Source organism: Ambystoma mexicanum, chromosome 6q (assembly GCF_040938575.1).
Source record: "Ambystoma mexicanum isolate Mex_15411 chromosome 6q, UKY_AmexF1_1, whole genome shotgun sequence".
Classification (NCBI taxonomy): Eukaryota; Metazoa; Chordata; class Amphibia; order Caudata; family Ambystomatidae; genus Ambystoma; species Ambystoma mexicanum.
This window is the reverse complement of record NC_090937.1, coordinates 1439203110-1439227955: the sequence shown is the minus strand read 5'-3', so window position 1 is coordinate 1439227955 and position 24846 is coordinate 1439203110. Positions and strand designations below refer to the sequence as shown.

General features: G+C 43.6%; 1 protein-coding gene across 3 annotated transcripts in view; it reads right to left on the bottom strand.

Annotated features, from left to right (window-relative positions):
- FAM53A (family with sequence similarity 53 member A) overlaps nucleotides 1-24846 on the bottom strand; it is a 92284-nt gene that overhangs the window by 35923 nt on the left and 31515 nt on the right. For all 3 annotated transcript variants that reach the window (XM_069632152.1, XM_069632151.1, XM_069632150.1), the window contains one exon: nucleotides 1252-1306. In XM_069632152.1, the coding sequence (XP_069488253.1) occupies nucleotides 1252-1306 (55 nt within the window). The remainder of the gene's footprint in view (nucleotides 1-1251; nucleotides 1307-24846) is intronic.

Sequence of the window (24846 nt, the reverse complement as noted above, 5' to 3'; positions counted from 1 at the left end):
AAAAATTAAAAAAAAAAAGGACAAGAAAGGAGACAAAGAAGACTAAATGAATGTCAGCACATCTAGTAGCAACCATTTAAAAAGATTTTATAAATACCACCCATGCTTAAGAGTACTGCATTTGGGACCAAAAAAATATTCCACAAATACCACCCGCAGCATAAACCAAAACAGTAGATTAATCTATATTAGGCAATACCCAAACTATTTCATGGATGTGGAACCAAGAAAAATAAAACATTTCCAACACTTATTTTTTTTTACTTAACAGAACTAACCAAATCCTTTGCAAAAGGATACCTGTAGATGCACACATTCATCCGGCTGGAGCGGGCATTGCAACCCTACTGAAGTGCAAGGGAGACCTGAACTAGATGGTTAGGCATCTAAAAGTATTACAGTCAAAACACAGGAAATGGTTCAACTCGTTTCAGAAACAAACTGGGCAATGTACACGACAGAGAAGCAGCACTGGATCCATGATGCACTAAATAGAACCTCTACCCAGTTTAAGGAAAACTGCAGAAAAGGTTTAGTTGATCTGCTGCACAAGGGACTATTAATACTTGCAGATTTCCAGAACTGCCATCCCACTTCTGGCATTGCTCTAAAGCCATCACATTTCGCCGGAAACCCCCATAGGTTACAGTTTCCCCCGTTAAATCCAGCAGCACAGAGAACCAGTTTATAAAATTGCTTGCAGGGATCGTTTCCAAGCATCGGCAACACCGTTCACCAAACACGTCGTAGCTCTTCAACGAATGCACTCTGGCTTTAGATCATTTCGATAATGAGGAAAAGAAATACACTAAAATGCCAACGTTGTTAGGTCACCCAGAAAGATAATCTTTCAACTTAAACCATTTGCCTGTACTAACTACCATTTTGGGCAGCGTAAACATACGGGGTAAATTCCAGACAAAATGGCTGCGAGGGAGGTATTCAGGAACAGTTTGGAGGACAGCCTGGAATACAAGAGGTTGCATCTTCCCTGCCCCCTTCAGTAAGGAAGCGGTACAAGGCGGGGCAAAAGGTGTTTTTGCTAGCGACAAATCAGTCGCAGAGTGAAAAATCGTGCAGGAAGTTTCACTTTGCAAGCGGTCAGAGCAAGGGGTTTCCCAGATTTGCATACATAACATGTTAAGTCAGCACATTTGTAATAGAAAAGGCTTCTTCGTATGTACCAATTGAACCCGAATTTTTTTTTTTACAAAAAATAAGACATGGCTACAGGTTTTACAATAAACTTACCATCAATTTCGTAAGGGAACAAGCTGCCACTTTTGTTCAGCTTCTCAGAGGAGTGCTGAAATTAACCAGAGAAAGAGGTTTCAACACCATACAATAGATACATGGTGTGAAAGACACTGCGCACATGCCCCACCTGCACGGATCCACTGCTTCGATGCACTGAACAGTCCCCCCTCCCCCCAATAACGAGCACAGACTCAAATGCAACACTATTTGGCTTTAATTTACGCCCATTGGATCCTGCCCCCTTCCAGCCTATACATACATTGAGTCATAGAAATTAAAAAATATATATATATATATATTTTTTTTAACTAGTGCCTGAAATGCATTTTCTCAAGCAGTTAATGGGCCACGCAAACTAACTTCAACTACAGTACTTTGTGCCAACTCCACTTTTATCTCCAATTCCCGGTGCATGGCAGCTTCTAAAACTATAGTGTCACAATCATTGAGCTTAACGGTTTTCAATATATTTATGCAGACTGTATAAATACAGAGGGGTTGAATATGCGTGTTGTGACCCTCTCTGGTAAACAGTTGGCCTGGTTTTGGACTAAAATGCTCAAAAGTAGGGATCAACTTCAACCCTGCAAATGTCTGGAGGGGGAGGGCTGCGGGGAGCCTTCGAGAAGTAATCCATCTATGGATTGTTCGGTTACTGCGACTACCGGTTTGGATGGTTTCTTTTCATACAGTCAAAAAAAAAAAAGAATATATTTCCGACTTCTTTCTTGAGCTGGCTGATCAGTGCCAAGTAAACATCTTGGAGCCAAAGAGCATGGTTTTCATTTACAGATAGTGCGAGATTAACTGGCTAGCATAAAAACAAGCAAGACTCACCTGTACATGGTGTACAAGCAAGAACTAGAGGTTAAAACCAAGTACTATAAATAAAAAGGGACCTTCAGTGGGTGTTCAGATTAGCAACACAAGGAGCTATCTGCTACCAAAGCAAAGGCCGTAAAACATGGGCGATGAGTATTAAAACCTTCATCCTAGAAGTTTACTTTAGCTACCAGGTGCCAGACTCACTGGACAGGTGGACCATGATCGCCAGCCTGCTGGTAGACCCAGCCTTGTTCTACCGTACTTGGCTGTCCGTTTGGTCTCCACCACTTACGTGCTGGTCCTTACATCCACTTGCCTTACAAATGGTCCGTGACCGCTGCTGCAGAGTGTCTACTGCCCCTGGTCTCAGATTACAAGATCTCCACCTTTTGCGCAGGCCGTCCTCTGGAAATGGCAGATAGTGCTGCAACTGCTTTATAAAGCGTTATTTCTCCCACAACTAAAATGGCTATTCACCGTGCCCTAAAGGATCCAGCAACATGGGCTTAGTAACCTGCATGTACATATAAAGTAATGTGCCCTGTACATTGCGGATTTGCAGGAATGGGGCCAACCCATCAAACATGGGACTACACGATATTTTCAAGCCACATATTGTAGTTAAACTAACACATAAAACAAGTCGGTGTGAAGGCACGCATGCAAGATCATTTCAGCATCACAACCCTTCCATAGTGCAGATGGCAACATCGCTAGATTTTCCCTTTTAAGTGTTTGAATGCAGACTTACAGTAGGAGGAGAATGTGCCCCTACTCAAAATAAAGTTTCGCAAGCTCTGAAAACCAGTTAAGGCTTCAGAGACCGAGTGGATTCCTTCAAATTTGAAATGTCCTCGATGGAAAAAGAAGGGCAAGAGGAAGAATAACTTACTCGAATCTGCCAATGATTTTGAATGCATGATTATACAATTTGAAACTAATAGAAAGTCTACCTCCCACATGCCTGTTAGGCGGAAACCTGTGCAGTTCCCTCTGGGACCACTGCAAAAGATTTAGGACTACAGGCGTTGGCGGTGAACCCACTTGGTAGCAGTCTGTACCACACAGATTCACTTGGTAGCTGTGGCTGAGCAGTCAGACAGACTTCTCTCAAGAAAAGTTGGTCAGTATGTGGAGTATACAACATAGGGCAATTCTTCACCGCAAGACAAGCAAACACGCAACGAGGCTTAGTGTAAAGATAGTAAGTTATTTATTTATAACACAACACCTAGGGAAAACACTAAAGCAAATCACGGCAAACAAATCAAACACAATTACTCTACGGAGTAGAAAACGATCAATCCCCCTAGCAAAATATCGACAACTCTAGGTTCTACCGGTACCACTTATTTTCAGACAGAGGTGTATACCTCAACCTAGATGACACTCGAATATTAGTTAGGACGGGAGAGAAAAAGATAGGCAGGTTATGAAATCAACACAGTTCAATCCTATGCAGATAAAATGCAAGGCAGGAAGGCAAGAATCACAATAGATCAAAGTTCAGAGGCCAGGCCCACTCTGAGAGAGGCAAGGCGCGATGTCCCAAAAAGTCTCTAGTGGAGATGCATTCAAGTCTTTATAGCAAATTGTTCTCGGCAGATTGAACCAGTTCCGAACAAAGAATGAGCAAAGCTTGGAGGCGACCCAGCGGAACGGAGAGGATTAAGACACCTCGCTCGAACCGAACGAAAGGGAAGCCAGGCGGACACGGTACCTTGTTGTGGAGGGCAGCTCCGGCGGGGGCAGTTGTTCCTGGTGGTGGATGCACGTCGGGTCTTGGCCAAGAGTAGAGATCTTGTCGTCGAAGGAAAGTAAAGTCCGGTGCACCACCAGGGAAGAGACCAGCCGCGGAGTGCTCCGTCACAAGGCACCACCTTTTGGTCGCGGTACAGGGGTAGTGGCTATCCGGTTGCCCAGGTGCTATGCACGGGCAATTCGACCACTGCGTCCTGAGGCGAATAAAAAGCAAAGGGGACTGGTTGTTCCCACCAGTCAGGGGAAGAGACACTCCGGCAGGGAGATCTCCTCGGTCGTCGGGAAGTGGTGAGTCGGTTCCGCAGGGCTCCAACGGAGGTGTCGTCATGCAGGTCGGCTCAGCGTTACCCTCGTCGGATTCTTAGGTCCTGTGGCGACTTCTGAAGATCCAATCCCAAAAGCCCTGCTTTTATGCAGAAGACCCCCATTCATTCAGCCTAGCTGTTAATCAACACCTGCTAAGTGGTGAGCGGGAAGGCTCACCACCTGGGCCAATCACTCCAGAGTGCGACCTGAGTTGGCAAGGCAACTCGGTCCAGGGTGCCTAAACCCCCTCCCACACCCCTGAGGTAACCCAGACAGAATGGCACCACTTTGGAGGGTCTCTGTACAGAGGCCCGCCAAAAGTGGAACTAAGGGCTCAACCTTTGGTTTAGGAGTCACAGAGACGAACACAGACGCCATTTTAAAACAGAGTTCTGGCAGAAAATACCACTCTATAAACTTATTTAAGATAAGTAGATCGGTGGTACGTCAGAGATTAATGAGAAAAAGTATTAATCTCCAACAATGGGACGAATCCCATAGGGTTAGGTTCGGGATCGAACATAACAAGTAGTTTCCACTGCCACCAGCCAAAACTCGACGAGGGGGGACGGGACAGTGCCCCCTCGAGTAACAGATCCAGGAGTAATATAATTACCCCTACTAGTACGTCCACAATAAGATGGTTGGTACTGGTTCTGTTAATAAATTTAGTCTAGTAAAGCCAATGGTGACTTTACATGCCCGGGGAGACAGTAGTCAGTTCCCGGGTATGGAGTCTATGGTGGGGGACCCGCTAGGGCGCCCCCGTGTTACGACACGTAGGGTGCGGTGTAACAGACAGAAAAACATGAGACCCTATGGAGTAAAAGACCCCATAGCCCATCGAACACATTGACATTTCAAAGGAATTACGCACATACATGTCCAAGAGTGGGAGAAAAGTGTCTCACTCTTGGCAGGATGGAAAAAAAAAAAACTCCAGAAATCCAGCAAAGCTGCTGGGGGACTCACTAGGTTAGGAAATTCAGTCTAAACAGAGAATTCTCCCTAACAATGCCCATTCAGAGTTCTCGGGTTTCACTGAATGCTTCCTTCCATTACTGAATCACTATACTAACTTGATGAAGATTGTGCGCTTGCTACTAAACCATCTGAAACTATTAAGGGTTGCTTGAAGGAGAGAGCAACTATACATACTGGTGGATTCATTTACAGGCAACCAAGTTGTAAGGAGACCAGCTGGATGAAAGAAATTTGTCTGGGTGCGATCAGCAATTGGGGCTTTCATTTTTTGAATAATGGAGAACTATCGTTTTAAGTGAGACAAATGTATTTTCACATTTGCACGATACCCTTTCAAGAACGATCAATATAGAGGCGATTGCATTTGTGGATTCCAGAACAGATTGTACTCTTGCATGTTCCATCAAAGAGTGTACGATATGCAGATAGCAGAAACTGGAATGTTTCTCTATGGGCTGGGTTTTGTTCCCCCATTCAAAAGAGCGTTCAGCTTGATAGAGGGCTAATGTGTAGTCGAGGTGGTGCTTAGGACAAAAGGCTTGCGTTTTTTGCTAATAACCACCCAAAACCTGAGTGGGCTTGATTGCCATATAGTTGACAATCAGCTATTTTAAGAGCAATGCTCGACGATTTTGGAATTCCTTTCCTTTATTGCAATTCCTGGACCCATTGCCGTCTGTTTTAATAAGCTGCCTTTTTGTCTAAGTTTCATAGAATGAAAGGTATTTCACTACATAAGGTTGGCTTCTTGAGTCAGCACTGCCATTTTAATAACTTTTTTTTTTACTACCTGCATCTCAAGGCCTGCAGGGTAGGCACTCATGCTTATAGCCGGTAGATGCAAGATGGGCGTCAATGCCGTTCAATAGAATTGATATATGCCCCAAATTGCTAAAAGTGAAATTATCTTGGCACAATGCATTGCTAGAAAATGGAATTCATATGAATATTTACTGCAAAATGGCATGCACGGAACAGGCATACTTTTTGTATAATTGGAACATCCGTGAAGATCTGCTCTCAAACCTGGACTCCAACATTCCCTCTGTCCTCTTCTACTCAATCTCCCTTTGACACAGTCAACCATACCATCCTTCTCAGTCTCCGTGATAAGCTGGGTATCACTGATCAGGCACTGGACTGGCTGACCACTTTCCTCTGTGATCGACCCTCCCAGGTCCAACGTGGGTCCTTCCCATCATCCATCTTCATCTCTACCTGTGGTGTTACCCAGGGGTCTAACCTCTCGCCCAGGCTTTTCAACCAATGCCTGGCAACTCTCGCCCACTGCATTGCCATTTTCTGCTCAAACTTCCAGTGCTATGCTGACGATACTCAACACATTTTCAGGCTTCCCTCGGCCATCTCATCACCCTCTCTCATCTCTGATCACCTAACTGCCATTCAAGATTGGTGTGCCGCTAATGATCTCTGTCTGAATGCATGCAAGACTGAGATCCGTCTTGGCACACCTTCACCATCCTTTTCCCCTCACTCTCTGTCCGGCCTCTCTTGGCCCGCCTCCTACCCCCACCTCTGAGGCTAAGAACCTCTGGGTCCTTTTTGACTCCACACTTTCCTTCTCCGCCCACATCTGAGGTCTCTAAAAAGTCAAATTACATAATGCACCTCAGAGGTACTCTGTCTTTCCTCTCCTTCCCCCCAGAAGCTCACCGTCTCCCCAAGCTCTGGTTCTCTCTAGGCTGGACTATAGTAACAGCCTCTTTCTAAATCTACCTGCCTCTACTCTCCGCCCTCGGCAACTAATCCAGAACAGGACTGCGAGACTTGTCCTTGGCCTCAAGCCCTGGGATCGTATCTCTCCTGCTCTGAAATCTCTCCACTGGCTCCCAGTGGACGCTAGGATTAAATTCAAAACCCTCTGCATTGCCCACAAGGATTTCTGGGTCCCGGGTCCAAAATACCCTTCAGCTATCCCCGTGCAAATCCCTCCCCCCCTCAAGCTCTTCGCTCATCCTCTTCCAAATCCCTCAGGGTCAGCCGTTTTTCAAAGAAACAAGCTGGGGGTAGATCAGTCTTTGGCTGGGGCCTCCCTCTGGAACAGCCACTCTAAAACTTGAGAACTATCTCCGGTTTCAGAAGTTCAAGACCTTCCTCTTTGCTTCCGCTCTCCCTCTCCCCTGCTGAAATGCTCTTGGCACCGTGCAGCACCTGGCCACCCTCTGTCCCCAGGTACCTGTTCACCCTGCCACCCTTATGCACTGCCTCCTGGCCACCCCTGGCACTGTTGGACTGTATCTGTACCCATACAGTTCCCCACACCCCACCTCCCACCCCCCCTTCCCTCCCCCATTTCCTTCTGCACTTATCAGACTTACCCAGTCTGCTGCCTTAAACAAAGCACTTTGACTGCACTAACACGGTTTATTGCCTCTACTATCCATGTATTATTCTTTATACGTTCTCTGCTCCTCACTTTCCACTCTTCCCCTCCCATGCACTTTCAAGTTTTCAATGTACCTGGGCCTGGTAAGATCCGTTTCGTTCTCCCCTGTTCCCCTCCCTTGCCGCGCTCTGAAACACTTGTGTACAAGCGCGATATAAATAATATATAGCATACTTTAATTGACGTTTTATCTGCCTGGCATAAGGAAACGCAGCTATTGTCTTGATCTAGATGGTAGGAACTGCCATTTTTCTCCAACAATGCCAGCATGTACACAGAATAAAAAGATGAGCCGACTTGACGTCAACCCAAAGTGAAGGGGAATATTCCCAGTTCATCAACTTCGTAGACCGGTGTTAGATCGTCTGCCACTGATTGTATCTTCGCTTGTTAACTGTCGCACATTATTTAGGGTGATGCACAGGAATCTTTGTGATAATGCTAGGCCATCTTCTAGTGTCAAGGTTTGGGAGGGCGGGGGTTGGGGCAGGTGGCAAGCGTTATCAGTTAATCCAGCAGCTAACCAAATTACCAGGTATTCAAGGAATGTAGATCAGTACAATACAACAAGATTCACTTTCTTTAGAACCAAGATTCGAAACCTTCTTGCCATTGTTTTTCCCCCTCATCTTCCTACAGAAATCTACTCTTTTTGCCTGGTCATGCCCAAAGGTAAAATGGACAAAACCCCTGCATCATTCACGTTTAGAATGATCTGGTACCAAAGGAAAAAGGGTAAGTTACGACCAAACCTTACATCTGTGACTAAGGCAAAAAAAAAAAAAAAAAAAAAATCCGTTCATATTCTAACCAGAAGAAAGCTTCCGACAGGTATATATAAACTGGCTCATCAGTTACAAACATTGATAACTGCCATAACAGAGCCACCTTATGTTAGCAGTTCTTACAGGGCATGTTATTTTTGGTTGATTATAAACAAAGATATAGTAAACCATTTTTAATTTTCCAATTGAATCCTGGGGGCAATATTAGAATCAATTACAAGCATCCCGTTTGAGAAACCATTTAACATGGCCGTAATCTTGGGAACTGGAACTGGATTGTAACACTAGAGTAAGAGATGCAAATGAAATCCTAGAATTTAAAATGTGCAGATTAAAACGATCCACAGTTAAGCAACTGTATTAACTATTGCACTTAAGTACTCTTGGCTTGTTCTACTCCGACATACCTCCTGTAGAGTTCCAATTTATAAGAAAGGATATAGGCAAAATCCCTGTAACTATCAGTCATTCGTTCTCCTTAATGTGAACAGCCTCACTGGTTTCAACGGATTTAAAGGCATGTGACAATGAGAAGATAAGATTGCGAACAGTTCAAATGTGTTTTCCTCACAAACACAGGTTGGCACCTCCCTGAATGGGTTCATCTCGTCTTGCTTACAAAGACGAGCTTAGTTAAAAAATAAAAAAAAAGAACGCTCCACCGATTTGCGTGACATGTATTGATCAGTCTGTCACGTTCAATTGGGTTATCGGCTATACCAGATGGTCAGTTGAGCATCCCAATTCATCTGTACTCCAATACCATACGGAGCCGTCAGAATGCATGCAGCCATATGTGCTTCATTGATTAAGACATGGTTGCTTAGCTTATTTGCTCACTATTTGTTTAATCTTTATGCTCAGACCTGGATAGAAGGTGCATTGCGTCAACCTAAGAATTAAGTGATTTGCTTACTTTTAAACCTAAAATCTCCATTATCAAAAATTAGCAGTAGTCGTGGAAATGTTATGCTGTAAAACAAGGTGGTCAATTATGTGACTTTAGGTTTTCAGAAGCTGTATTTCTAAAGTGCAAAGAATTCATGCTAATTGTGGTAGGTTTTCGCTTAGATTGATCATCAAATGTTATAAAGCAAATATTCTACCAAATATGGTGTATGGGCTGGATAGTCCGCTGTTTGAACGAGATCAATTACCCAGGCTTGTTGCCAAGAGTCTACAATATGAATAAGGGTTATTGTGCCTACAGGCCCTGGTTAAATGAATATTACTCACTGTACTAGAAAGCTCCTGGGTTGCCCTCAGTTACTCTGTGTTCAATCCCTTGGCAGTATAAACATAAGTGGCCAATATGGGTCCTAAAAGGCTTTGGCCACAGGATTGGTGCCTTAAGGAGGGAATCCATCAATTACCTCTGTGATGTGGCAATCGTTCATGAGATGGAATCAATCCATTGCCCACAACGCAAGGCGCAAAATTCACACTTGCCACGAACCACTGGCTAGTGAGCGAACATGGACAAAGATCGAGACCCTGAGGAATCCATTATTATACGGTGCGAATTTACAGAATCGAGCAAGATCTGTTCACAATTATCTGGCTGTGCTGTCTTTTAGAATAGTTTCTTTTCGTGGGACCAGGACTCTTGACATTGGCTGCAATCACGCATTTGACATTGGCTGCAATCACGCATTTAAACAATCTGTTTTCACAGTCTGCAAGTTTACTTAACTGTTCTTTCGGCACAGAGAGAATGTTGCATCTTTTTCCAAATGTGAATTTAAAAGCTTCTACACGAATGTATGCATGCTAGTGGGGATGGTTCACAATAAATAAAAATGAAAGGGCCCTTCCTGTGGGAAGAGTCACTGTGCGGCTAGAAGCCCAATGGAACCACCACATGTTTGAAGATGGTGTATAAGCCGAACGTCTGTCTGAAAAGACCCAGCCGACCATCCCAATCTGATTGACACCACAAGCCAAAACACACCTGCAGATGAAATTACATTCAGAATGCCAACGTGACTTGTCCGGGCAGAGCACCTTAAATAGCAGAATTACAAGTCAACAGCTAATCTGATTAATGGATGTTAGCACATCATCTATGTTGAGACAACAGCGCTTACAAGGGAGCAGACCATTTCAATTCACATGGATGCAGCTGGTCTGCAAGTCACCGCATGAGATTAGCTTTTTTGTGGATGTGTGCATTATATAAAATGCAACATTTTGCTGGCCCTTGTCACTGTTTAAATGATGGTCTGCTTTGTGGCCATAATATGTTTCACCCCAAGTTACCCAGGGAAATCCCCTTGCTCACTGTCTTAAAGAGCCTCAGCGTCACCTCACTGATGAGGCCCGAATAGGCTGAAATGTGTGCCTGGGGTTGCTGATAGTACTCTTGTTCAGAGGAAATGTGCTCAACATTTCAGTGCTGGACTGCCCTTGTTGATGGCACAGACTGATTTGCAAATTATTATTTCTCCTCTGTGAAGGGTGCAGGGAACTAAACCGTGGTTGCAGACACTCCTAAGTGGAAGAAATTTCATAGAACAGGGTACTGAACCGATGTTCGCTCTCAGTAGAGGGCTTCCACACTCCTTTGCAACATAACATTTAGTATACTGCTGTGATCATGCAATCATGGCTGCCTTGAAGAAGGTATTTGAATCCAGCTACCCATGTGCATTATAATCCCTAGTGAGATTCCAATAACACTTCTTGGGGGAAATTAGATGCATGAAAATACAGATGACTAATTCAAGAACACCCGGATGTTACTTTGCAAAGGACCCTATGCCATGGGCAGTCAATGTTGAGACTTTACATAAAGTAATTGCATATAGTGGGGTACAGACATCAAATAAAAGTTTCTGTCTCATTAGGAAACAGAGAACTCAGGCGTTATGAAGACCATGGCAAAACAGTAGGCTCCCAAGATTAATTTTGTGAGTGGAGCCGCTTGTTGTCTGCTATTCCAGGGAGTGGTTGTTCCAGTACAAGAGCAAAGGGACGAAACCCAAGACAGGGGCAAGCTAGTCTGCAGATAAAGCAGTTCAGGGTGTAGAGTGAGGTATGAGAAATAAGGGTGGGTCTGGCACATCAACCGCTTGGAGATGATTCAGGCGGCAGGACGAGTAGTTGGAGAATACAGAGACTGCTTTACGACAACTAGTCAACAGGATTATTGCAAATGCATGAAAATAAAAAAAACCTGCAATCTGGTACAACAGCAGTGGTTTACCGACTGTGCCAACGTCGATCACCTTTTGGTTTTAGTGTCCAAGTTGATACCAAAACCATAAGGCGATATGCGTCGGCACAGTCGATGACCCAGCCCACTCCGTCCCCCAGAGTCTTCAGCAGAACTCCTGTTACATTGTCTTGAAACACGTCAACGGGTGTGCTCACATGGCTACAGCTTCAGCAGATGCATGATAAACCTATAAGTATAAAGAAAAACCCAGAATGGAGACTGCGCCCAGAGTTGCAAAGTAATTTATTATATATAGAAAAAGTGCCCTTCCTGTAACACGTGTTTCAGCCTTTCTTTAGGCATTTTTCACATCAGGGCTGCTCAATTGAAACAAATGTATGGCCTTGTCTTCAGTGCCCCTAATAGGTTAGAAAGCGTCTCCGCTCATCGTTATCTGGATTAAATCCCTTTCGACTGTGTTCGCGTTTGATCGCGCATTTCCTTGTTACAAGACAAGGAGTCCATACATTTGTTGTTTCAATTGAGCAGCCCTGATTTGAAAAAGACCTAAAGAAAGTCCGAAACACGTGTAATCAGGAAGGGCACTTTTTCTATATATAATAAATCACTTGCAACCCTGGGCGCAGTCTCCATTCTGGGTTTTTCTTTCCTTACCTGTTTTGTGGTCTTTTTTGGCTAAACCACAACCCAGGGAGACGCGACCTATTGCACTTTACCGATTTGGAAAAGAATACAGGTAGCACTGGATTAAACATGTCACCATGTTAGACCAGACCTCCAGGCCAATAACTTTTGAAGCTGGCATAATAAACCTAGTTAAAAAAAAGGAATGCACAATTGACCACACTTTCTACCCAAAACAGAGCAACATACTACCATGACTTACCAAGCATTGGGATGAGTAGGTCGTTTCAAGCAGTGCATGCTTTTGCATGAATTAAAATTAGGTTTCTCAGTATCCACCAATTGAATTAGAGGATCTTTGACTGCCAGGTTGCAGCAATCCCAACTCCCATGGGTAATGCCTACCTTGCTTAACTGAAAAGTTCAGCAATGCGAGACTCCTCCTTCAGTGAACATTAGGTTTATATCAACTCTATTCAATTGATGAGTCACATTGCAGTTACTAACCTCGATACTTAATGTGCACCGAAAGCAATAATTATTCAAAAGAAACACGCAATGGAACATCCATACCAGCAGACAATCGATTTGAAAGGCAATGACAGATGCCGATTGCATACAAACACACTAAGACAGGGCGTAATTTCTTTTACAGGCTCTACATTGTGCAGAAGCCCAACTCCAACAGGATCCAAAATGGAGGAGTCGGTCAACTGACACAAATGAACGTCAGAGGGCTTGGGCGTGCACAAATATTGGAGACCATACACTGGAAAAGTGGAGATCGGCCATTTGGTTTGTGCATCTAGTCTAATTGAGAATGTACAGGCAGTGTAATAGTGTAGACCCAATTACTCCATGCATCAAATTGGCCATGATCTATTTATCTATTGGGGGATTTAGAAGACGCCACCTGTGAAACAAGGGTAAGAAACAACAGAAGGAACACCTTTTAGACGGTATAGCCCAATAGGCAATACAGTATCTGGGGGAGCCAGCGCCAGAAGGCTATCCTGTGAATCTGAGCTTATTTGCCAGCAGATATCAGTTGCAGACCATGGCCCACCCTGAGCCTGGGCAAGCACAGACTGGCTTTCCTTTTGTGTGCCCTCCATGCAATGGGCGTGGTCTTACCTGCCGGCACATTTATGCTAGTGGGTAAATCGCATGTCAATCCTCAAGCAGCAAGTAAAGAAAGACTCCCTCAACCAGCAACAAACAGAGCGCTAACAAATTAAAAACCACACAACCCTAAGAACAAAGTAAGGATGTTTGGGGTAAGGGAAAATCAATTTATTTAAAATCAGGATGTTAAAATGTAGCAATTAGCAAACCTAGCACCTGCTTCCAAGATCCATGGAGGCAACACCAATGACACAATCTGCTCCAGAATATGCTATCCAGTCCGGCCAGCAAGGAAGACAGGGAGAGGACAAGGAAGGGATTGTAGAAGCTCAAAAAAAAAAACCACCACAAGCAAAGACAAAGGGTCCAGCCAATGTGACCAAACGCTGTCCTCAGAAGCAGGAGACCATCTTCGTGGCATTCATCCAGCATGTCAAGGGTACACATTTTAGTAATTCAGAGGTCTCATGACATGAATGTTAACTTATGATCTGGCCTAAGCCACCCCTCTAATCACACACCAAGCAGCCAATGGTTTTGGTAGGCAGCCCTTCAGACAAATGCGAAGAACTGTCACTCCGGTCCACCTACATAGGTGGTGTGCTGGTTTGTATGGGGAAGAAAGCCAGGCTAGGTCAGGTGAACTACCCTACAGGGTGCAGTTCTGCTCTCAGGGTGAGTCTACATCACCACAACAGCCATTTTAGGCTTCCCTCGTGGTCCCCAAAGACAAAGGAATGCACTGAAAGAAAAAGGTTTAATAACATACATTAGTAACCCACTAGCCAATGATATACTACTGTGGTAAACTGCTGCACCTCTGGTGAATCCAAACGTTTTGTTAAATCTGTCACATGACCACATTTGGGTGCTTCAAAGTCACTCATGTCCTAGGAGTTTAATGGGCTACCATAGGACACCACATTGAACAAGGTTGCAGTGCCAGGCCCTCTGGCTACAACCAGTCAAAGGTCCTGAAAACAGCAAAACGTTAAGCGGCACATGAAATGAGACCCCTGTACCCCCACCAAAAGCATAATTCTTCTGTATGTGTAAACCGGCAAAGAGACTTTGTATGTCACAATGCTGTTGCAATAGTCTTATATGGTGAGGACTAAAGCACTAACTTCCACCTTGTGCACATGTAGCTAACGTGAAATATCTTGGATCTGTGGGGCGAATGAGATGAAGTCATCAAAAAAAATAAAAACGTGGCTATAGCAAGGTGAGCAACAGTGGATAGGCTAGGAAAACGTGAATGCTGGTGCCGAATAAATTATATGGGTCATGGCAGCATTAAGGTAGAGGTTGTTGGGAGGTGGTGATCAAACTGGAAATAAGGGTAGGATCACCTCCAAGCTTGAAAGTGTGTCACAGTAGATTTGAACAGTGCCAGAAAAAGGGGGTGATGAGCCAAGCTCAAGGTTGCAGGTGACCGAAAACCAGGAGGCAAGAATAGCCAAGTGAAGACTCTCCCACAGCCATGCACAAAAGGTAATTTTTGGTGGTGGGCAAGGGGCAAGTCCTGAATTAGTCTGGAACCCTCTATTAAATTCAACCATGGGTACGGACCAGCTTGAAATCTTTCAGCATTAATGACAGGATGGCATGGTTGACCATGCCAATGGCAGAGGAGGGGGTTCAGTAGAATTATACCAGTTGGGCTGAACCTCAACTCATGGAGAGGAGAGCAGATTCTGTGCCTCTTGTTGGTCAAAAGCCTAAATGATGCAAATGTAGCAAGTGGAGACCGTAGTTGGAGCTGGGAGATAAACATCTTAATGGATCTTGCAGTGATGATCTGTCCGTTTGGGTAAAGGCAGAAAAAGGGTCATTAAGACCTTAGGGGGGGGTGGTCGGGCAGTTACATAAAACATCAAAATAAAGGGGCAAAGGTGGCGTTCCCTTGTGCAGGCAGGACACCTGCTCCCAGGTGACACTTGACCAAGAAATCCCTTCAATAGGGGACACCAGGTTGAAAGAAAAAGACTAGTAAGTTTGCAGGGGCAGTTGAGGTCACGGCAAGCAAAGCTCACCTGAATCAGTTTGAGGTTAAAAAGGAAGACCAGCCATCTGCATGAGTTGCTATAGTATTGGAGGTGCATTCTGCAGGGGAAACTAAGTTTTCCTCCCGATCGTGAAGACCACTTGTTGGAAGAAAGAATGATGCACGTGCACAGTGACGCTTTTTCCCTTGTTTTTGATGGATGCATAGAAGCCTGTTATGCGCAGGATGCATGCCAGCTTATCCTCTTCAATCTTCGATTCGCTTTTGCCACATTACAGGGCTCAATTTTTCCTCTTCGCGGTGAAAAGGGGAGCATTTAACAGATTACGTTTCAGAAGGACTTTCTTGTCCAGGGGAGCCAGGATTTCATGAGTGTTAGAGAGCCCATTATAAAGGTTGGCCAGTGAGCCTTGAAAGGTTGGCCAGTAGGCTTCTAGGTCTTGAAGGAGGACTTAAAAAAATGAAGTAGACATCTGAATTTGAATTATGAAAAAATGACAACATAACGTTGTAGGACTGCAAAGAAGCTTTAAATATGAATGTTAAGTTTCCACACGCAAGACTGGCCCTTCTATGCCTAAATAAGAAAAACATAGCTGAGAATTGTCACACGTATCTCAAGTACATGGTGGCTGCTACAACTGCAACTTCTGTCTGAAAATGTTGACATCAATGGTCAACCATTATTCTTGGAGACGCTGAATTGGCATGTAAGTAAGTGATTGCCCATGTGCATGTGATTTTTGTAACATACTAAGAATGATCAGAGTTTGCTGAGTATATTTGCTGCCAGGTAACAAAAGTAGTGCTACAGCAGTAACTGTAAGCGTTACGACAAAGAGTGCAGTTCAGCAAGAAACATCACAGCGCTTTGCAAAAACTGCCAGGGAATGGGTAGGGTGTCCCATTTTAGGCCCTGTGGTCATGAGAATTTCTGCCCAAACAAAGCCAGGAAAACAGGATGAAAAGTTACCTTACCAGGCCACACCGTGGAAAAAGCAAAATAAAGAAACTTGCCATGAGGGGGACTTTTTTCTAATCCTATTCACTTAATTGGAGGCATTTTGCAGCTCTAGAGCACCCGAAGAGTACTTATATATTCTGGGACTATCAGTTACGCTGTTACCACAGGTACAGCCTACAAATACATTTTTAAAAAACCTTATTATTTCTCTGATCCTGACCATTAACTGCTCCATGCCAATATTAAGCATCAGACTTCAGGGGCAGTTCTCGGGTGACAGAGCTTCATAAAGACTGAGATTGGGTAGTAGAAGACTTACTGCTTGCACAAAGACCAGCAGATAAAACAATTGTTTAAAGGGCACATTTCCCCATCATCACTGGTTTAGCATCTTAAAGTAGTCTAATGCAGACGTTGGTTTGCTTATTGGGCATCTATGTGCCAACAAAGTCATTACAAATACCACCTCTCACTTTATGAAATTCATGCAATCTGCCTCAAGTCATCAGTGCAGTGACCACTACACCTTTTGAAAGGGGTTGTTGAATTTACGTGGTATTAAGACGCAAGAACAAATTAAACGTTGGGCAGGTCTGAATAGAATTTAAATGAGGCCATGACAATAAAATGCAGCTGGCAGACCTTCCCAAATGGATTTTTGTTTTTTCTTCAACTAGTCCATGTCCAAGTTGTAATTAACTAGGCTCCTCCAAAGAAAAGCTAAGCATAAGAAATTACGTGCCCAAGAATAGAAAGAAAAACGCTACATCAAGTAGGCTCAGGGAGGTTCAATGCTTTTCTTCAACTGCTTACATTTTCTTTGCTCTGCAGCGTTCATAATGTATATGCACGGAAAGAGTTTGAATTATATGTTATATCCTAGTTTCCGGTTGTTGATCTAATCATGCAATTCGTATACCAAAGTGTAATGGAGGCATTACGAAGCAAGGATGTTCATAATCGCAGAGCCTTATTCAGCGTGGGGAATGCACACCCATTTACGTAACTTCTGCAGAGCCATCATTTCAGCAAATCTATGCAAATGTCAACCTGCTAATCCTGGGTAAGAAATTGACGAGAGCTATTTAGCTCCTAGTTATAACATGGGAGAGCCTGGTTAGACACCACACACTACCAGGAGCTACTTTTGAGTCTCTAGCCCAACTAGCATTGCCTCTGTGTACTTGAGAACGCATAAGAATCAGAAACATCCAGAAGATATATATCTGACAAAAAGTTAAAGTTTGCATCTCATGAGAGTTAGATGTGCAGCTCGCCATGTGCAATACCAAGGAGGGGGCTTTTGCTCCTGCTCATGGAGCTGAATTTCGATCCCTGGGATCTTGTAAAACCTAGCCCAAATGTGGTTCCATAAGGTTGTTATTTACTCCATGAATCCCACATAACCGGACCCTACATGCAACGCAATATTAAACCCTGGCCAACTCAATGGTGGAAAGAAAAACGTGTATTAGTTGCACACATTTCAATGTCAAAATGAGGGATGGGTTTAAATATATGAGTGGGTGAGCACAATGTTGACAAACATAACTGCAATTCGCATCGCAAAACATTAGTCGAGGTGGGGGAGGGGAAGTTCAAACCCAGTTACATGTACTACATCAGACTTGGATAACCCATGCCGTTCATTTGCTTTATACCAAGTACAATCACCACCATAATAGTTGGAGCACCATGTTTGATAACAAATAGTCAAAAAGTTCTAAGTGGTTTATCGTTTTCAGTTGCAATATTGGGAGGGGGAAGTGGGGGAGAACCGAGTGGGTGCCATGGGCTAATAGTGATTAGGGTAGGCCAGACTTCAAAAATTCCTTCCGATTTTGGGACTGGACACAAATGCATGAAGCAGTGATCAACATGAGGCAATAGTCATATGGATCTGGCCCAAATGACAGACGTTGGCCGGTGTGACCCTTTTCAAACATTACAATTATGTTGGCCGCTATGTAACCGCTGCAGAAGGTGTCAACTAGAACAATTAACAAAAAAACTACTGTAATTGTCTTCCCTGCCGCAAAATCCTGCAAGCGATTTCAATCCTGCACACACCCAAGTCTCTCACAGCATGTAGTGCGCAATTGGAACCCTTATTTGTGTATAAGTTTAATATTCTGAACGATATACCACTCATATCACACCCTTCTCCTGAATCCCCCCCAGTCACACTGAACCAGGAATCAGGCTAGTTTGCAAAGGTTAAAATTTAAATACATAAATATTTAATCACAGCATATTTTAATATATAAACAATGAACAATGAACAATATCTTTAATACACTAAGTAAGTAATGAGCAAAACAAATGCAGCACAGAAAATACTTGTGTTGGTTCAGATCAGATAGCACTATGGTTAGAGGTTCCCCCTGCAACACCCCTCAGGCATATGAGGAGAGAGCAGGTATTCAGTAATAGCATAAATCAAACAGAATATCAGTCCCACTTTCCCCCTTCAAACACAAGAGAAAACGGAATGGACTTTTCAGCTCTCAGGATGGCTTTAAAATGATCTTTGGAATTGACGGGGCAAAAACACCAAGTGTGGCCAAAAATACTCAAATTGTTATATATTCCTATGGGAGCCGCTTTGAACAGTTGCGCACAATCACAAGCAATGATTAAGTCCAAAGAAAACATTTGACATCTTAAAGTCCAAGTCAGAAACAATTGAAAGCCATTTCACAGAATTGTAATTTGCGGCAAACTTTTCCTTGCGCGATATTCACGATAACAGGAGAATCGCACTGTTTTGCAATGCGGTTTTGGGTTCTATGGATAGCTACAGATGTCAGGTAGAAGTAGGAGTCGTTTATATCAAAAACGGAGGGAGTTAGAAGTTTTAGTAAGTCGTTTTTGAGAGATAGGCACGAGAATGGAAAACAAATGCACTTTTGAAAATGACAAATGGGTTTGCTAACACTAGAGGACGACTATGAAAAAGCGAATACCACAGAGGGATTTTACAGTCAGGTGATCAGTAACACCCCGCCTGCTGAGGAAACTACTTCAGATGAGTCAGAAAAGAGTCAGAAAAGAGTCAGAAAGCAGCGCAAAGATAGTTCTAACAATACTGGTTCTGAATGAAAGATAGGATGGGTTTGAGATAGGGATAAGACAATGCAAATATACTATTGGTCACAGTTCTTCCTATTAATACTCACAGGATAAGTTATTAAAATGGACCGTCAGCTCTGGTCATTGGAGTGGGTCTCGTCTAGGAAAGACAGCACATCAGACACGGTACTGGATCATCTAGGTCGGTCGCCGGATTTGCACAGGATCTGCCCTCCTAGTCTGTGGATATTTGAATCAGCTGGATAGCGAGTTTCTCAGTGGTGGCAAGCAGGAGAATTTCAGGGTACTGGTTCAAAAAGCCTTCTCACACCACAGCGCTTCACTGGGTGGAGAGAATAAATTTGAGCCTTGCTGGAAATCAATAGTTCTCTATTGCTGGCAAGAGTCTTGGCCTCTGGATCTGGAAGAATATTAAAGCTGGATGTAGAATGCTGGATCAGAGTGCTTCGCCGGAATCAAGAAAGTCAGTGGATCAGTGAGTCCCCATGTGTTGTCCACTGTCCCCATCTTTAAAATGACATCACAAAGTGGGTGTATGGGCTGGTTTAGCTAAACTTGCCCCTGTGAGCTGGGATAGGATCAAAAATTAATCTCCGCCTTGCAATTTGAGTGATTGGATCAAGGCCGGATGATGTCACATTTTATGGTATGCTTTACAGTCCACGGAGACCTCCCTTTAGCCACTGGTCAAAAAAAAAATCTAAAAAAAAAAAAATCAGATTTGATACTAAATGTACATTTCTACATTGGTCACCTTTATACAAATCACATACAAAGATGCCATATTTTTATTCCTCAAAATCCCGCAGTGGTGGGATCTTGTCTCAACTTTCTTAAAATTGTCCTTTTCGCTATGAACACAATTTACAAATTTTATGCAAATTTCCACAAAAATATTCACAATTCTAACATTAATACATTTCGCATAAAAACACAGCCATTACTGTCCAGAACATGTCACACAGTTCTACTGCCTCTTCACACAGGCAGCCAAAAATTAGATTAACAACTCTGTCCTCTTTATATTTTTCACCACTATGAATAACAAGTTAAATTGTTCATTCTTAACAGTCACTTGGCTCCGCCCCTTTGTCTCTCCTGGGAGTCCAGTGCATCCCCCTCCTTGCAGTTCCTTCCAAGAGCATTTTACAACCACCTTCACACCTAGGCTTCCTGGGCTGAAGGGCTCGTCATTGTGCCTTCTCTTTTTGTAGACAAGTTTGTTCTAAGCCGCAATTAGAACCTCCCAGTGAGTTTCTGCTGAGAAGGCCCTCCTTCTGGGAGAAAAACCTGATTTTCCAGTTCTTGCAGCTCAGCCAGGCTAATTAACTTCTTAAATCCAGCAAAAACCAAATTTTGCTGCAAACAAATACATTACTTTCTTAGCCTTAAAATCTGTGGGCTCACAAACACAACTAAAATCTGTATTTCTTTTTGGCAACAATCCTTTTTATGTTTGCTAATCCAGCAGACTTAGTTTAAGCTCACTAAAGTTTCATCAGTAACTCATCTGACAGCTGTCATTCAGGTAGCCCAGGGTACTGCACCTAGATTTTGGCATAGGCTGTCAGTTTTCAGACAATCCAGTTTGTCTGAAGAATGTTTTGCTCTTCACATTAGGACTTTGTATGTTCACCACACTTCATTAGATACATGAATTTTAGCACCAGGCAAGATTTTGAATGTTGAGAAGTGTTGTGTTCTAGGCCTTTGAGTTTTTAGCAACAAAGATGTCGCATGTAGGCCCCTTTTGGGGTTTCACTTGCAAAGTGCTGCTTCTCTCTCTGCACTCTGTTTGCTGGTCATGGAGCCCACTTGCACATTTCTGCAGGGTGTGCTCTATTCCACCGCACATGCACCATGGGTGGCAGGTTGTGCATCCCTCTTTGCGTACTGAAGCACACGGTTTTTATAGGTTTTTGGCGCACACAGGTTTTGCCGCAATTGTTGCCATTTCTTTCACCATAACTGGTAGGGTGATGCCGGATAGCAGTGGGTCAATACATCCCACAATCCAAAATTAATCTGTACCCTGTATGGATTTCTTTCCGCAAACATTATACTCTTCTCTAGGTAAACATGAATAGTCTATTGCTTCAAGTAATTTTACTTTAAACTAGACAAGATTCACAAACATGTCAGTTACATTACATAGAATGCTCTGCTTCATTACTTCCAAGTCCATCGTGCTCAAATTCAGTACTGCGAAGGTCGTTGCCACAAAAGAAAATACTGCGATAAGGAACAGTAGGACTAGGATAATTAAAATGATCAGTAAACGATTTGATCATTTACAAGTGAGACAAAAGGCAAATCTTCATTCAATCACTTAATTCTGGAGGTAAGCAGCAGTAGTAATTCAATCACAGGTTGCGGGGACTTTTAACAAATTTCTCAGTAGAATAGGATGATCAGAACCCAGGAATAATGAAACAACAATTGCACATTAGACAGGGCCAGCACAGATCAGCCTTCATGCCATCGTGTTCAACCTCAATGTGTAGAAGCTTATTAATGTGGCATGCCAGTTTACCTTTATGAAGCATGCAGGCTGGCAACAGGAGAACTTGAGTCCCTTCCTTCTGCAGCAATTGAATAGCAAAGCCTTTAAAAAAAAAAAAAAGGGGGGGGTGCGGGGATTCAATCGAAACGTCAATACCACAGGTTCCCATTCCAAAACCACATTGATTAGGAGCCAGGATGTGATCAAATAAGGGTAGTTGTGTAGTCTACAGACTGACTCTGTAAAGGGATAGAGTTAATGCGCCCATTCAGTTCACGGTAGAGAGCAGGAGGTTGTACAAACCTTGGCAAAGCAAGGGCCATGGAACACCAACTCTAGAGGCTACTGCCAGCTTCCCTGTCACAAACTCATGCCAAACCTTCAATAATATAGCAACCATCCACTAACATTGATCCAAGTGTCAAAAGATGCAAAAATCTTATTTGTACGCAGATAAGGCACGATTAGTGTTTTGGAATTTTCTTTGTCGGATAGGCTAGCATGGACAGAACGCAGAAAGCTGCATTCCGGTCATGGCGAGTGTGCAGAAACTGCTGAAAGTGGAGGCACCAACAATGGGTGAGAATAGAGTAACGATACAAGAGGAATACAAGTGGTGTTCAACATTGTGAAATGGGGGGGGGGGGGTAACATGAACCAAAATGACACATCCCTGTCACTAAACAAGAAACTCTAGCCAACTTGACGTATTGAAAGGCTAGTTTCTTCAACTTCTGTGCAAAATGTGGAATAAAGCACAAGCATAACTTCCATCAGGCAACTCCAGTTTTTAATATGGGTCCTATAACCAACTGCCCAATGCACACCCTTCTTGAAGGCAAGACTAGCTTATACAGACGGACGCTTGCGCTAAATGTCTAAAGTGGTACGGCTGAGGCTTGTTTAATCCCCAATAACAGATTTTAACAAGCTGATCACTTAGGACCTGCATGAAGAGGACATCTTACTAGTAACCATCAACTAGTGTCACAGTCTGCAATCAGAGGCAATGTAAAACATTGGTAGAAAAACATGCCATGCCTTAGATTCGCACTTCCTTGCCATAATTCTGGAGCATACTGATATGGTTGGATCAGTTTCAGGTCAGTCATTTGTGATCACAGGGCATGAGAACATGTGCCTATAGAAGAGCATATAAACCAGTTAGGACCTATAAGCAATTCATGTGCCCACATTACTAGAAACCCTTTTTTGTCTGAAGAACAAATACCGATTTAAAACCATCTACAATCAAGAAAGAGTCTGATGTGTCTCAGCTACAGGAATCATTGTAAAACATTCTAGCTAAATGAAGCATTTGCGGTCATACCAATCTAACCTTGTTAAAAGCCCATTTGGTACGCAGCAGGTATGTCAGGCTTCTACCAATGAAATAATCCAAAATTAGGTGTGGCCAAGAACATCATGGCCTGGAATGAGAATGCCTCGTAATTCCCTAGTCAACAATCTCCCTGTGAAGTAGTTGCCAACCTTATGGGTAGTGCTTTTAGGATTTTAGTTTGCCACAACCATCTTCACTGAAAAACCTTGCAGGAGCACCTTCTCTTGGGAAAAATGGCAACTCCTTGAGAGGAGAGGATTCCACCAATGTGCATGTACTTAACTCTGTTGCCTTTTCATTCTGAACCAGAATTCCTAGAGCTCTGTACAAGATCTGTTTAGCGCATGGTAGGAGGGCAGTTTATTCCAAAGACATTTACACAACATTCTTTGCAGAAAACATGTTTAAAGTAGGCTGTGAATGTTGGGACTTTTTTCAAAATTCACGCCAGGTGGACAGCTCTATGGAAGGCTAACCTAGTATTGTGACAAGGACAACTCTCGGAGCTGTAGACAAACCAGTTCAAGGAAACAAGACGAGTGGTCTTTGCCAAGTCTCAAGAGGTGGTGAGCTTGCAAGGACTCCACAATGACCGCACAGTGAAACAGTCAAGAAGCACAGGTATAAAAATTTGCTTATGGCCAAAAATGCTGTGAAAAATGACTGCCAACAGATCACTCAATACTAAAAATTTGACATGTAATTACTGAGTAGGGCAAAATACATATCAAACCCCTGAAACTGAATGTACAGATTAGTATTAGCACGAGTCCATATACATTCAAACCTAAATTCAGAGGTCCATTCCTAAGATGTATGGGGCCTAGTGGTGTCTCTGGGGTCCAGTGAACAGTTCCACGTGTCAGCGGACGAGTTAAGCTAGCTAACAAACAGGTTGCCAACTTTCAGAGTGCTTGTGTGAACAAGTATGGCAAAGTCAAAGTAATCTAAAAGATTCTAAAAGTTACCAAACTTTTTAAAAAGGAGTTAAGGGGTTCAGGTAAGGCTTCCTACAACTCACCCCCCATACTCTGATGCTTCACAGGACTTGGCAGATCAAATGAAGAGGGCTCCAAGTGGCTTTTCCCACCGTCAGGTTTAGCCCTCGATTCCCAGGTTCAAACAGTTCTCTAGGTGGTGTTTGGGAGAGATTCACTTGCCACGTTCAGACTTTCCCTCCCATCTCGGGTCCCCTTGACGGTAGGACCATGACATTTCGTACAGGTAAGTCTTGTTGCACACGCAGAGGATCTCCCAAGTTCCAAGCCTAAACTCACAACAGCGACGTCAGCCATAAGGCGGTCTTGGGGCACTTCTGAAGGCTCTTCTTCGTAGGACTCTAAGCGGACGTTGAGAATGGCTGTTCCCTCCATACCAAGGATCACAGCTCCTTCAATGGACTGCTGGAGATCTTCCACAGGACAGGGCTCTACCAGGGCAGCAGCAGACGCTTGTAACCAAGCCTTTTTACGATGGGTCAGCGGTCTCCTCATCTTGTAGCTGGACAGGAGTCTTGGCTCCTTCAGTTTCTTCCAGGATCTCTCCAGAGTGGGTGCAGGGGTCCCCTTATCCTAAAAGGCAGGACAGAGCAACAGCTCCCACTAGCCAATGACAGATCTGAGACACACACACACACACACACCAGCAGTGGTGGTCCAGTCAGGACCACTGGCGGCAAAACTCA